General features: G+C 52.1%; 1 protein-coding gene across 1 annotated transcript in view; it reads left to right on the top strand.

The window, feature by feature from the left end:
• Positions 1-4,013: 4,013 nt before the first annotated feature.
• HDAC8 (histone deacetylase 8) overlaps positions 4,014-15,337 on the top strand; it is a 38,971-nt gene continuing 27,647 nt past the window's right edge. Inside the window, exons 1-7 of the mRNA XM_082488071.1 lie at positions 4,014-4,119; positions 4,660-4,712; positions 6,115-6,245; positions 8,419-8,560; positions 11,548-11,660; positions 12,684-12,761; positions 13,186-13,294. Of these exons, the coding sequence (XP_082344197.1) occupies positions 4,033-4,119; positions 4,660-4,712; positions 6,115-6,245; positions 8,419-8,560; positions 11,548-11,660; positions 12,684-12,761; positions 13,186-13,294 (713 nt within the window). The 5' untranslated portion in view covers positions 4,014-4,032. The remainder of the gene's footprint in view (positions 4,120-4,659; positions 4,713-6,114; positions 6,246-8,418; positions 8,561-11,547; positions 11,661-12,683; positions 12,762-13,185; positions 13,295-15,337) is intronic.

Below are 15,337 nucleotides of genomic sequence, written 5' to 3'. Positions count from 1 at the left end.
GTTGGACTGATGGGGATCAGGCACACCCATCACAGCATGGTGGGGGGAGTGGGGTTATAGGATTATAGGCTAGTTTGGGTTGGAAGGGACTGTAAAAGGCCATCAAGTCCAACCCCCCTGCACTTACAAGGGACACCTTCCACTCCACTGGACCACTTTGCTCAGAGCCCTGTTCAACCTGGCCTTGAATGTTTCCAGGGATGGGGCATCTACCACCTCTCTGAGCAACCTGGGCCTGTGTCTCACCACCCTCAGTGTAAAATATTTCTTCCTATTTAGTCTAAATCTACCCTCTTTCAGTTTAAAACATTAGCCTTTGTCCTACCACAACGGTCCCTGCTAAAAAGCTTGTCCCCATCTTTCCTGTAGCCCCTTTAGGTACTGGAAGGCCACAATAAGATCTGCCTGGAGCCTTCTCCAAGCTGAACCTCCCCACCTCTCTCAGCCTGTTTTCCCAGCAGAGGGGCTCCAGCCCTCGCAGCATCTCCAGGGCCTCCTCTGGCCCCACTCCAACAGGTCCCCCGAGCTGGAAGCAGCACTGCAGGGGGGTCTCCCCAGAGTGGAGCAGAGGGGCAGAATCCTCTCCCTTGCCCTGCTGGCCACGCTGCTGGGGATGCAGCCCAGGATGCTGGTGGCTTTCTGGGCTGCAAGCACACATTGACGGCTCATGGCCAGCTTTTCACCCGCTGGTACCCTGAAGTGCTTCTCAGCAGGGCTGCTCTCCATCCATTCATTCCCCCAGCCTGTGCTGATACTGGGGGTTGCCCAGACCCAGGTGCAGGACCCTGCACTTGGCCTTGTTGAACTGCATGAGGTTCACACAGGCCCACTCCTCCAGCCTGTCCGAGTCTCTATGGATGGCACCCTGTCCCTCAGATGTCTCAGCAGCATCACTCAGCTTGATGTTGTCCGCAAACTTGTTGAGGGTGCCCTTGACTCCACTGTCTGTGTCACTGATGAGGATCTTGAACAGTACTGGTCCCAATAAGGACCCCTGAGGGACACCACTTGTCACCTACCTCCATCTGGACATTGAGCCGTTGACTACTACCCTCTGGATGTGACCATCCAGCCAACTCCTTATCCACTGAACAGTTCACCCATCAGATCCATATTTCCCCAATTAAGAGAGAAGAATGTTGTGGGGGACTATGTCAAAGGCCTTACAGAAGTCCAGATAGACAACATCTGTAGCTCTTCCCTTGTCCACTGATGTAGTCACTCCATCATAGAAGGCCACTAGGTCGGTCAGGCAGGAGTTGCCCTTGGTGGTGCCATGCTTGCTGTCTCAAATCACCTCCCTGTCCTCCTTGTGCCTTAGCATAGCTTCTAGGAAGATCTGTTCCATGATCTTTCTAGGCACAGAGATGAGGCTGACAGGTCGGTAGTTCCCACGGTCCTCCTTTCTATCCTGGTTAAAAATGGGTGCAATGTTTCCCTTTTTCCAGTCACTGGGGACTCCACCTGACTACCATGACTCTTCAAATATCGAGGAGAGTGGCTTGGCAACTACATCAGCCAATTCCCTTGGGACTCTGGGATGCACCTCCTCAGGTCCCATAGATTTCTGTATGTTGAGGTTCCTCAGGTGGGCACGAACCTGATCTCTTACAGTGGGAGGGACTTTGCTCCCCCAGTCCCTGCCTTGCTGTCCATCCACTCAAGAGATGTGGGGAGAGAGGTGGCCAGTGAAGACTGAGGCAAAAAAGTTGCTGAGTCCCTCAGCCTTCTCCTCATCCATTGTTACCAGTTTGCCAGTCTTGCTTATTGGGGAGGTGCGCTTTCTTTGACCTTCCTTTTCTGGCTGACCTGTAGAAGCCCTTCCTGTTATTCTTTGTGGCCCTTGCTAAATTCAGCTTCAGCTGCACCTTGGTCTTCCCAACTGCATCCCTACACAACTGGGCAGCATCCCTGTACTCTTTCCAGGATACCTGTCCCTATGTCCACTGCCTGCATATCTTTTTCTTGCCCTTTAGTTTGACCAGCAGGTGTTGACTCAGCCATGCTGGTCTCTTGCCTTCCTCTCCTGATTTCTTACACCTGGGGGTTAAGAGTTCTTGTGCTCTATGGAAAGCGTCCTTAAAGATCTGCCGGCTCTGTTCTGCTCCCTTGCCCCCAAGGGCAGTTTCCCAGGGGTCCTATTGACTGATCCTTGAAGAGCTGGAATTTTGCTTTCCTAAAATTCAGTTTAAAGCTCTGTCAGTGAGCCCCGCTAGCTTGTGAGCAAAGATCCTCTTACCCCTTTCAGAAAGGTGAAGTCCATCTGATGCCAGCAAGCCTGGTGCCATGTAAGCGATCCCATTATTGAAAAATCCAAAATTGCAGTGGTAACACCAGCAATGGACCCACGTATTAATAGACTGGGTCTGTTTCTTCCAATGTTGCTGCCCACAACTGCAAGGAGAGTTAAAAATAACCTGTGCTCCAGACTCCCATACTAACTGTCCCAAAGCCCTGAAGTCTCTTTTGATTCCCCCTTGGACTACACATTGTGGCTTCATCGCCACCCACATGGAAGAGCAGTGAGTAACAGTCCGAGAGCTGTACCAGGCTGGGAAGTTTCCTAGTGATGTCCTTAACCCAGGGCCCAGGGAGACAGCAGACTTCCCTGAGAGGAGGGTCTGGCCAGCATATTGGACCCTCCGGTCCTCTCAGAAGGGAGTCGCCTACAACTATAACCTGTCTTTTCTTCCTTGTGGAGGTGGTTGTGATATGGGGGTTGGCCTTTCTGACCTTGGGAGCACCTCTGGTGAAGATGGGCCATCATCAATATCCATTGACTGGCCTTCCACATCCAGAGCCTCATACCTGTTGTACAGAGGCACCTGGGAAGGTGAATGAGCAAGGAGGGGGTTTGCCTGCTGCCCCAAGTGTGGACTTGCCTCCATTCACTCATCTCCTTTAAGCTACTGCCTTCAGCCTGGCAGGGGGAGGATACAGGATCCCCTTGATCTTGGGTTTTTCCTGGTGGCTGTTCCTATTTCTGTCTCGGGGATGGTAGAGCATGGTTCCCCCACTCTATCTCTTTCTTGGACTCCCTGATGCTCCTCAGCCTTTCTACTTCCTCCCATAGCTCTGCCACCAGGCTGAGCAGATTGTCCTCCTGCTCACACCTCGCCCCACTGTTCTCACAGCTGCCATCCGTTACCAGCGAAAGGCTCTGGCACTCTCCAGCCTGAGACCTGGACGGCTGCATGTTTTCATGAGAGCTCTGGGTTGCCACATCCGTTCTGGCTGCTGTGTGTGTACCACCTGCCTTCAGGGGGGGTGATGGCCACCGACTGAGTTCACCCCTGGAGCTGGCAGCATCACTGCGCCCTTCCCGCACGCTCTGCCTTCTCTGGTCGCCACACTCCTGCTTGCTTGTGCTCCCTGGGCTGCTGTTTACAGGTGTGGGGGCGGCCACGGCCCTGCGGGCCGAGACCTGCCACTCCCCTGTGGATGGGGTGGCTCCAGAGCAGCTTCCCTCGGCTTGGTTTCTGATCTCCGTTTGTTTGGCCTTAAAGCTGGGTTAAGTTCCTGGCTTGTCTCTCAGGGCCGCTCCCTGCGGTAGCCGCTGTGCTGTAATTGTTGCCCACTGATCCTTCCAGGCCTGGTGAGCCCTGCCCCAGGCAGAGGGGCTGCAGGCTCCCGCACCGCATCTCTCTCCCTCCCAGGACGACCGTGAGGAACCTGCGCGTGGCAGTCGGCGGGGCTGCGGCCCAGCAGACAGCGTTTGCTCCTGTGGGGAGGGGGCACGGGGCCGCTCCCTCTCGGGCGGTGCGGGCGGTGCGGGCAGGCCTCGGGCCTTTTTCAATGACTGTTATTACGTTCTTAAAGATAATCCACCACCTCGAGCAGCGGGCGGTGGGGACCCCCAATAAAATGTTTCGTACGGCGAGTGTGCGGCCTGCTCTCCCCGCCGGGACGGGGGGGGGGACCGGGGGGGGGACACGGACTACAGCTCCCGGCATGCCTCGGGGCGGGGCGGTGCCTCCCGGCGTGCCCCGCAGCCGGAAGTGCCCGCCCGGGCGGCCCGGCGTGGCGGCCCTGATGGCGGCGGCGGCGGCCCCGCCGGTCTATGTGTACAGCCCGGAGTACGTGGCCCTCTGCGACTCCCTCTGCAAAGTGCCCAAGCGGGTCAGTGCCGCGCCCGGGGGCTGTTAACGGGCCCTGTGGGACCCCGGCGGGGTGGCGTTGGAAGCGCGGTGGCGAGGCCTGCGGGCGGAGGGGAGCCGTCCTGGGTCGTCCCGGGGCTTTGGGGCGGCTGCCGGCACCGGGGACAGCGGAAGGGTGTGGGGAGCTTAGGGGAGGGGGCGGCGGTTGGGCCCTGGGTGGGAGGAGCGGGGACCGGAGCGGGGAGAGCCTGTCCCTCCCCTCGCACCGCCGCTGGGGGCAGGGACACAGAAGCGGCGCTTCTCGGTGCCCCCCCCTTCCCGAGCAGCCGTACGCTGCCGTGCCTGTGCCTGACGGAGCGGGAAGGGCCCCTGCAGCCTGCTGTGCTGCGCCTCTCCGGGGTGAGCCCCGCTCCGAGGACCCAGCTCAGGCTGCTGCCAGTTTAGCTGTGCTGCTGGGAGGGGTCACCCCTGCACCTTCCCTGCAAGTCATTTAGCCCCTGGCGGCTGTGCTTCTGTCACCAGCGCTAGAGCTGCTCTCACGGTCATCGTCTTCTTTTTTTAGGCCAGTATGGTACATTCGTTGATTGAAGCGTATTCCTTACTTGACCAGATGAAGTAAGTGCTCCCATTTTCTGTGAAGAGAGTATCTTCTCTGCTGAGGTTTGGAAGTTACTCAGTAACTGCAGGTCTTGTACTGTCCCTGCTGGCCACGTGGTTGTAGGAGCCCATGCAGCGTGTATTTTTAGGATTTAAGGAAAGTCTGCTTGTTTTGCTAAATGGACAAGATTATGGTAATTATGGCAGGTGTAATTTATGGTTACCCTTCCAGGTCCGATGGAGCACAAATTGCCATGTGCTTTCTCCACAGAGAAACACAGTCACACTATCACCTGCTGCTCTAATGCCTCTGAGCAGAAGTGATGGTGTAGAAACCATCCCTGTTGGTGCTGCTCCAAATCCACTGGCCAGTGCTGATGCTGAGAGGGACCATATTGTTTTGCCGTGTTGTGACTGATTTGTGAGACTTTTTGTGAGGTCTTGGTGCTGTTCAGGAGAGAAGACAAGATGAGGTGTGAGGTGGAAGAGTGAGAACCCTCCTGCCCTAATTAGGCTTTTGACACTGGGGGATATGAAGGGAAAGAAAAGGTTTAGCTCAGTTTCTTTTATGTAACAACTCATAAAATCTTAAAAAAATCCCACGCTCCAGTTCAGCAGGGCCGGAAAGTCCTATTGGGCCTTTTTTTAAAGGATTTTTTTCTTTCTGGTCGTTTTGGTGAATGTGCTTGGGAAATGGCTGCAGGTGTCATTCCTGAGGCAGACCCAGAGGGCTGTTTGCCCTGGCATGGGGTGAGAAGTGCTCAGCACCTGGGCTAGCCTAGAGCTGGGAGCTTCTTCCATTCTTCCTGTAGCAGTGGAGCTGTACTGTATTGTCTGCATCACCCCCAGAGTCTGAGGTTTGGAGAGGGCTTCAACATGCCACAAGATTTATTCAGGCAGATTGCAAAGCGCCCAAACCCTGGAAAGGTGATGTGCGAGTTGCTGAGGACAGAGACGGTCTCTGCTTTGAATGCTGTTGGAGTTAAGAGTGTATAAGAAGTGCTGCTCAGCTCTCCACCCAGCAGGCTGGCATCCTGCCACAGCGCTGGGCTGGGCTTGCAAGTTTTCACTCTGTGTGTAACCAGAATGTTGATCGCCCAAATTGGGAGAACATACAGAAAATGGAAAAAAAAAATTGAAGCAAAGTGGAAAAATTAACGTTGGCAGCACCTGCAGGTGTTCCTCGTGGGGTGGACACAGCAGACAGTGCCAAGCTGGCGGAAGGGCCTACTCCAGCTCAGCTGAGCGGCTTTCTCACTCAAAGTGACAGTCTGGTGTGAGAGGAGGAGGGGGTTTTGTTTGTTTCTTCAACAGTAACTGCAAAAAGGAGGCTCCTAGTCTGAGGAGGTTAAAGCTGAGCGTTCCAGCCAAACCCTGGAGCCTCTTGTCCTGACATGCTCCCTTCCTCCTCTCTGCCTAGGATAGTCAAGCCAAAAGTGGCCTCCATGGAGGAGATGGCGAGCTTCCACACGGACGCCTACCTGCAGCACCTGCAGAAGGTCAGTGAGGAGGGGGATGATGACCATCCGGAGTCCGTGGAGTATGGACTGGGTAAGGACGCGCGTCCTCGGCGAGAGATTAACTGAGTATCAGGTCCAGGATGCTTTTTGCTGGAGCTGAGGTTAGACAGAGGGGTGAGCTCAGGTGGGCTGCTGGGCTGTTTGTGGAGAGAAGCACTCTGTGATGGGGTGTTGTTGGACTCTGTCAGCCAGTGGTCACCTCTCAGGCTGGTGTTTTCGCTCTTGCCAGCAGAGGGTACCATCAGCCTCATGCCGCTGCTCCCTGCAGCTCAGCCTGTCCCTTGTGTATCGGGAGCCGATGCCTTTTGCTGCTGCTTTGAGGATCTCGGGCAGGTCAGAAGGCCGTGATATGCCACCCTTGGAACAGAGCTGAGACTGGCTGCTGCAAGCCTGCTGTGGTGGAGAGCACACGTGAACTATGGCCTGAAGCTACAGCCAGGGACCAGAGCAGCTTCTGTTTCATGACTTTGCTTGCATCTTGAGCAGAGGGCTCTTGCCTGCCTGGAGTTAAGACAGCCTGAGCAATGCGATAATTAAAGCAGGGGAGGTGGCTGTTCCTGTCTTAGTCTCAGGAACATGAGGAATGACCCAGCACTGAAGCAGTGGTGCAGATTCTGTGCTGATCTCGAGTCTCCCCTAGACCTGCCCTTTACATTTCTGGAGGTGATCTGTCTGCAGGCGCAGGAGTAGCCCTGGGGTCAGGCCTTGCTGGGGGAACGGCTTCAAGGAGACTGCTCTAGGAATAGGTGAATGTCATATTCTAGCTATAGACCTGCAGCATACGTAGGCCTGTCTCCTTTGTGGATGTCTGTTTTCGGTGGGGAGATACATTGGTGACTGTGTCAGGGCTTTCCTGGTAGAGCAGCCAGAGAACTGAGAGTGGTTTTGCAAGACTGCTATGAGGGACCAGTAGGTCAGGCTAGCCAGGCACATGGATCAGAAGTTGGTTCAAGACCCATCTGTGAATGATCCAAGTGCAAGGAAACATTTTGATTGGGTTTTTTTTTTGTGGTGGATTAACCTTGGCTGGCTGCTAGGTGCCCACCAAGATGCTCGCTCTCTTCCTCTCCTCAATGGGGTAGGGGAGAAAATACGATGGAAAAGATTGTGTGTCAAGATAAGGACAGGGAGATCACTCACCGGTTACCATCACAGACAAAACAGACTCAACTTAGGAAAATTAATTCAATTTATTGCCAATTAATAACAGGGTAGGACATCGAGAACTGAAAACAAAACTAAAATCCGCTTTCCCCTCATCCACCTTTCTTCCCAGACTCACTTTCACTCTCAGCTATTCTTTGCTCCCCCCCGAGCAGTGCAGGGGAATGGGGGTTGCGGTCAGTTCATCACACGTTGTCTCTGCTACTCCTTCCTCCTCATACTCTTCCCCTGCTCCAGCGTGGGGTCCCTCCCACAGGAGACAGTCCTCCACCAACTTTTCCAATGTGAGACCTTCTCATGGGCTGCAGTCCTTCAGGAACAGCCTGCTCCAGCATTAGGGGGGGTCACAAGTCCTACCAGAAACCTGCTCCAGCACAGGCTCTCCATGGGGTCACAGCCTCCTTTGGGCACCCACCTGCTCCATTGTGGACCTCCTCAGGCTGCAGGTGGATATTTGTTCCACCATGGACCTTCGTAGGCTGCAGGTGGACAGCCTGCCTCACCATGGTCTTCACCACAGGCTGTAGGGGAATCTCTGCTCCAGCACCTGGAGCACTTACTCCCCCTCCTTCTTCACTGACCTTGGCCTCTGCAGCGCTGTTCCTCTCACACATTCCCGCTTCTCTTTCCTAGCTGCTGCACAGCAGTTTTTTACCCTTCAGTGTGTTATCACAGAGGCACCACCAGCATTGCTGATGGGCTTCGCCTTGGCCAGCAGTGGGTCTGTCTTGGAGCCATCTCTGTCCGACATGGGTGCAGCTCCCGGTCTTCTCACAGAAGCCACCCCTGCAGCTCCCCCTGCTACAAAAACTTTGCCACACAACTCAATACAATTTTTTTCTGACTTACACCCCCTAAATATGCTGTATGAGTCCAAATCTGATACCTGTTGTGACAGTTTTGTGCCATGGCTCTTTGATTGTTCCTGGAACAGAAAGCTAGAGCAGTGGTTAAAGAGGGAGAAAGGTCAAAACAAAGAGAATGTGCTTCCGCTGCAGGAAAAGGCCTGTTGTGTCTGACACACGGAATCTTGCCCACAGGTTATGACTGTCCAGCTACTGAAGGGATCTTTGAGTATGCGGCAGCCGTGGGAGGAGCCACCATCACCGCAGCCCAGTGCCTGCTGGATGGCAAGTGCAAGGTAGCAATTAACTGGCCTGGAGGGTGGCATCATGCAAAGAAGTAAGAAAACAATCTGTTCCCTTGTGTTTTCTCACCCGTGTCTGAACCCCACCTCCTAGCTCCCAGCTTCCCTGCGAACTGTCAGGGTGCGGCGATCCGGCTGGAGGAGAGAGCAAGGTGTGAGAGGGGTGAGGGAGGGCAGGAGGTAGATAGGAAAGAAGCAGAGTGTAGGGCAGAGGCCTGAGAGTAGGCTGGTTACCGCCCAGTCCTGGTGCTATCATGGGCTGCAGTGCAGGTCTGGGGCAGATGTTTTGAGGGGTGTCCCACCATCCGTTGATACTCAGTTATCTCTGGGAGTTCAACTGAGAATTGATTTTGCAAAGACCATAGAGAAGGGCTGAGGAGAGGCAAACAGTTGGTGTTGCTCCCAACTTAGAAGAGAATGGGAACATGGCAACATGTTGTCCAAATTGTTTTGTGTGGATTTTTTGGTTGCTTAATAAGAGGTTTGAAACGGTTCAAGTTTCCCCCATGGTCTCTGGGTGGCTGTTTGCTCTGAGCTGTAGTGTCAGGTATGATCTTCCAGAACAACAGGAGAGGAAGTAAAAATTTCATCCCTGAATCCTGTGATTCTGGAGTGGTAAAATAATTTGTTTCCATGGCTTCCCCATTTTCCATGGATGTATGTTTTATTTTAACTTGTGTTCCCCCATCTCCCAAAACATGAGGCCTCTCTGCAAATGCAGGCAAGACAGCACCCTTCCTTGTCCCCAGCTAATTGGCCTTTGCAGTGCTGTTCTGTTTCCCTGGAGAACCCCAGAAATTAGCATGAACTGCGTGTCTGACCCTAACAGCTTGTACATGAGTGCACAGGTTTCTTTTCTTGCTCCAGTGACTTTTTCTGACCTGGCAGAGAAACTCTGGAGGTGTAACAGTGGTATGCAAACTCCAGCGATGACACTTTCTCATCAGGAACCTTTTCCTGGTCAGCACTTTGCTGAGTATGGGTTCAGCTATGGCTTGCTGAGAAAGGAGAGAGTTTAGCTTGGCTGAGCTGAGCCCTCTTGCTCTTCTCAGGAGGGATAGCTTTTTAAAAATCTTCTGTTCTCTTTTTATCTTGGTTGCATGGTTTATAAAATGCCTGTAACAGAAGAAACAGCAGTGTTGCTGCCACTGAGCTGTGCTATTAGCACTGTTCTGGAAAGCAAACGGTCTGTTTAAAAAAGGCATTTAATACTTATTGATCCCAAAGGAGCTTTCCCAGTCACCCCAGTGAGGTGGCGTGGGATGCCGCGGGGTAGGCAGCACACCTACACTGTGGTAGGTGCCAGTCCAGTGTGAAGGTCTAACCAGGCTGACACCCAACCACAGGTGCCTGGTGCTCAGACCTGTGTCCTAGCAAAATACACATCCTTTTGTCAAAAAAGACCTGCTCTCTGGTGTCTTGGTTACTTTCCAAGGTCGTAAAGGTAGGAATTGTAACCACTGTTGCCTGGGGCTTTTGAAGCTCCCAGTGTGCAGGTATGCCTTTGGGGCAGAGGGCAAGATGGTGAGTTGGTGCCTTTTCTTGACCCAGCCCTGCCCTCCCTTCCGGCAGTGACAGTCTGAGCTCTGCTGTGTGGATCTGGGGCGGGGGGAAATCCCAAGTACTGGCCCTGAGCTGCAGCTCTGATGCTGGTCAACCTCTGTCCGAGCTGGTGTCGTGCTCTGCTTGGCCTCGAGTTTGAAAGAGATCGTGTGTTACGGCATGGAGAGAGTCCCTGAGACATGACAGTTCACTTTGCTTCCTTGCAGGCTGGGAAGGAGGGGAGGAGTACAGTGTGTAATCACAGATAAGGAAGATTCCCAGGATACCTGCTAACATCCCAGTTCTCAGCATCACTGTAAATGAACAGAGTCACTGGGAAGCATCTGTACTCCATGACATTTGCAGGGAGCGAGAGCGAGTGCAGTTCTGCCGCCCCATGCTTGCTCCTCATCGTTTCCAGCTGTTTGCTGAGCAGGGGAGTGTTGGGGAAAATGAGCTGAATGCTGTGGCTGAAAGGCAAGAAGCATTTCCAAGAGGCACATCTTAGATCCTGGAGTCATTTGAGCCTGGGGAAGAGGGGTTTGGACACTCTTGTTGCAAAGAATGAGGCTTTGGTTTAAATCAGCTGTCTGGGGATGACTTAAGAGTACATGTGGGCTAGTGCCAAGTGATGATGGGGACTTGACTTCGAAGCAAGTCTGAAGTAGGGAATAAGAAACTTTCTTGTTCCTTTGATGCCAGCGATGTGGAAGCTGTACCCTGATGTATGTCAGGTGTAAATCTTTCCATGCAACATCTGTCCTCTGTTCAGCTACTGGAGCTGTCTTCTGGCTGAGCCCAGGAGCTGTATTGTGAGGGACTGTGTGTGGGGCATCCTGTTTGCGTTTTTCTGGGGAGGACAAGAGAATGTTGCTTTGGGGAGAGGCTTAATCTTCATAACCCGGGATTTTGGAACACAGCAGTAGAGTGTTGCAACTGCCTTTCACTGTCACGCCTTTCCGGGAGCTGTGACATCCAGCAGGGATGGAGTGGCTGCCTGCCTGTACCTGTCCAGGACTTGCAGGAAAACGGCCAAGCGGGACTGTCCAGGGGCCCATCCTCTTGCCACAGAGGGAGAGGAGGTACAGTGGAGAGTGAGTTTCAGTCGAGTGGCTCTGAACGTCTTTAAACTATTTCAGGTGCAGAAAGCTAACGTTTTGTTTGTGCAACAGTGAAACGGTCAGAGGTACCCTGTCAAGCCCACCATGGGTCAGGGCCTCCCTGCAGCGGAGCCAGCTGATGCTTTGCCAACTGCCAGCAAGCCCAGGGTTGTGAAGTGATTGGCACAAGCAGGCTGTGCTTCTCAGCCATGCTTTGAGCTGCTCCTGATCCATCCCTTGGTTGCTGCTGGGCCTTGGCCATGCTCTTCTCCTTCCTCTGCCCCCCTGCAAGGTGGAGGCTTGCAAAGTAAAAGTGACAATGCTGAGATCAGTGGCGATTGCATTGGTCATGTTTAACCTTACGGACATTGTTTTCACAGAGATGAAGCTTCTGGCTTCTGTTACCTGAACGACGCTGTCTTGGGCATCCTGCGGCTGCGCCAGAAATTTGACCGTGTCCTTTATGTTGATTTGGATTTGCATCATGGAGATGGTAAGGTGCAGGGCAGGCTGCACACAGCACAGACGCACAGACTCAGGGGGAGGAATGGGAGAAGTCAAGGCTTGTCAGGGCAGTAGGGCTTTACCTGCTGCAACAGCCATGGCTTTACCTCCTTTCAGTACAAGTTCCCTCAATCCATTTCTGCCTTGTCCTGCTTTATGGATTTGCCCTGTGCTGCTCATCAGACCCCTCTTGAGGGTCTGGGCAGCAGCCTTGTACCTAAAGCAAGAAACAGTATGTTCCTGTTCCAGTAATCCCCTCTGCCAGGGGCTCTCCAGCAAGGACTTCCCCGGTCCCTTGTCTCCCATCCCGGCAGAACAGCTGCTGACAGTGTTTAATTGTTTAATGCCACCACTGCAAGAGGGAAGCCATCAGTAGTAAACGGTGCTTTTAAAAGAAGGCTTGACACTATAAAATTAGAGCCAGAGCTGGCCATGCTGAAGCTGCTCTTTCCTTCAGGGACATAATTTCAACACCATTTAACATGTTTCATTTTGCTCCATTTTCTTGCTGCATTTGTTTTCTGTTGAGTTTCCTGTTACTTCTTTTTCCCTTCCCACCCCCACTATTTTAATACGTCTTTAAGGAAAAGAAAAAACGTGTTGAACCGCAGCAGTGCTGAGAAAAAGCAAGAGAGCCGGGTAGCTCTGGTTCTAATCATAGGCAAGCTCTGGCGAGGCATCCCTGCGCAGCTCCCTCCCACAGCCGTGCAGGCCAGGCAGTGCAGGCGAGTGCTGCTAACGTGGGCGCTGACCTGAGGGATTGAGATCCATTCAGTGCTGATTAGCATGAAACCTGCCAAATTCATTTCAGTTGTGACCTTTGCTGCAGTTTGATTCAGGTCTCCATTGATTAAGGATGGATTTATTGAGCCACATCCGGTTTTCTGCTTTGTTCATTCTGTTCCTGCTCTGATTGCTGCCCCGTGTTTATCGGGTGGCTCGTTTGTGTGTTTAGACTCTGTTGTATATATGGATGATGCATGAAAGCTTTTTTCTCTTCCCTTTCCACTAGGAGTTGAAGATGCCTTTAGTTTCACCTCGAAAGTCATGACTGTTTCTCTGCACAAGTTTTCGCCAGGATTTTTCCCAGGCAAGTTGAACTTGGGAGGTTTGTGCTAATTCAGTTCATGCATCACTGATGAGGCCCCAGCAAAGGGAAGTCCCGAGTCCCATCCCTTCTGTCCAGCAGAGCTTTTTTGCTGACTTTCCTGTTGACCTGGGAGAAGGGGAGTGAACTACGTTTGGCGTTTGCCCCTTTCTGGTTTTGGCTAAGCTCTGGGCAGAGTCACTACTGGGCAGCCGCCTGCAGCCTTTGAAAGCTGTGTAACAGAATTGGTCAGAGGACAAGAACCAGGTCCATCTAACCCTTCCTTTATTGGTGGTGGCAAGTGGACTTCTCCATAAGCATGCCAAAGGTCCTGGCTCTCTGCTCTCACCTGAGGCACCCCACACATTTCTCTTGCAGCTGATCCCCTTTCCCTTGTAGTTAACCATGGGGTGTTTCTGTTTTTCAGGCACTGGTGATGTGACAGATGTTGGCCTGGGGAAAGGCCGCTATTACAGCGTGAATGTACCTATTCAAGATGGCATTCAGGATGAGAAATATTACCAGATCTGTGAAACGTAAGCCCTCTTGCTCTGATACAGTTTACTTGCATGGAATTCTAGAGAACAGAGACTGCACAGTTTTTCTTTACTTACTGTTTTATTTACAGTCCTTCCTTAAGTTTTGCCTCTTACAGTTTTTGATTACAACACAGATCTTAAGAGGTCTGAGAGGTCTTGTCCAAATCCTTAGGCATCCTGAATATACAGAGGCATTTGTGGGTGTCTAGAAGGTCTCTTTGCCATGGGTCTGCCTTGTGTGTTTAAGGAGAGATTGAGAAGGGACTTAGGGCTAGATGCTTTTTCTTAAAATAAGCGCTCTGAACCCTGACCATCTGTGGGAGATATGCTTGGGGCTGAGCTAAAAGTGTTTTCACAACTGGGCTTGTTCGTTCCGAGGGGAGAGGAGCCTCAGTGCAGCGCTGCAGGACACAGCACATCCACCTCTTAGCTCTAATACTCGGGGGCTGAAACCTTTCCAGACACGTAGCCCATTAGGGCAATCACACCGCAGCCATGCTGCCTGCTAGCTTGTTGGTGCTTGTCACTGCTGGTGGTAGAGCAGCCCTCATCCTGCCAGAGCGTGTTTCCAAAGGGCTGGGCAGCTTTAGGGGCTGAGTAGGGGTTAGCAGCCCAGTCAGGAGTAGCTCATTGCATGCATTCCCCGTTGAAGGACATCAAAACCTGCCACAGGTCCCAAGCTGCATATAAACAAAGCATCTAAAAAGAAATTTTGAGAACTCGTGCAAAGACAAAGATTTCTGTCCTGGCTGGGAGACACTCTTGTGCATGACTGTGGGTGTCTCGTCCAGCTGATGTCTGAGGATGGTTGCCTGTGCCTCCCTAACCCATGGTGGAACTGGAGCGCGTGACTCCTTCCGACTACAGTTTGTAGTAACTGTGGGGCTACTACACCCTGTGCAGAGCCTTTCCTATTATTCTCCTGTGTCCCCTGCTGGTGAGAGGAGAGGAGACCTGCTCCCTGGCAGCCCTCTGCTCCTTGCCGAGGCGCTGCCAGATCAGACACTCCCCGAGCAAAAAGCCAGGGAGATGCTGTGCAGAACGGCCTCTCCTCCCTCGGTGCCGGGGACAACTGCCTCCCCGGTGTCGGTGGAAGATGATCTGCTGCAGCACAGCAATATAAATAAACAGGGAGGAAGTTTGCTCTTGGCGTCTCGGAGCATGTGCATTTTGAACTTGCCTCTCTATAAATTACAGTGCTTGTTTGATCGCTTTTCTTTTGGTAGATATACTCCTATCCTACTTTCGAGGTGGTGGGGCACATGGGTAATTGCCTATTGTTCTGGAAGTTGAATGGCACAGCCTTCAATTAAAGTACATCGTTACTAATAGCTGCTGTGTGGAAAGGGGGCCAAAGTGTGACATTATTTATTTATTTTCTGGAAAGTCTGATGTCTTTAAAATTTCAAAGACAAAGGCAGCCAGGGATGAAAGGCTTCAGAGCTGCCGTGAGAGTGGCAGCACCGGAGCTGGATGCTGAGTTTCTGTGGTGTGCTCTTCTGCAGAGATGTGCCCAAGGCGTGTTCCCACTAAGAGCCTTCTGGGAGCCTACCTGCTTGCGTAGTATCTCCATCAAAAGAGAAAGTTATGATGGCTCTGGCTAACTGTAAGCATCTAGAATAGCTGCTTTGCTTGATCAACTTCCAAAAGTGCCCAATTTAATAAATGAAATTGGTTCTGAAAAGATGTCAGTAATTTTACCTGGAGTTTAAATATTAGCCTTTTGAAGAAAAAAAAAAAAAGCAATATATGAGAAACATTGCAAGTGCAGAAAAGTAAACTTAGAAATAATCCAGAGACGTTCAAAAGCATTATCTTTGCTCCAAACCCAAAGAGAAATCTGAGTTATTTTAAATGGCTGTAGTAGTTTGCTTGATAAACTCACAATTAATTACAGCTGGAAGAGATAACTAATCAGCTATTTGTCCTCTAGTATTGTACAGAATGGAGGAAAAAAGAATAAAAAACGAACAAACCCACCCCAAATTCTGAATGCTGTTTGGCCTGTCTACATGATGCAAGGGAGCTGTGTTAGGGGTG

Source organism: Vanellus vanellus (assembly GCF_965231255.1).
Source record: "Vanellus vanellus genome assembly, chromosome: 10".
Lineage (NCBI taxonomy): Eukaryota > Metazoa > Chordata > Aves > Charadriiformes > Charadriidae > Vanellus > Vanellus vanellus.
This window is presented reverse-complemented; position numbering and strand designations above follow the sequence as displayed.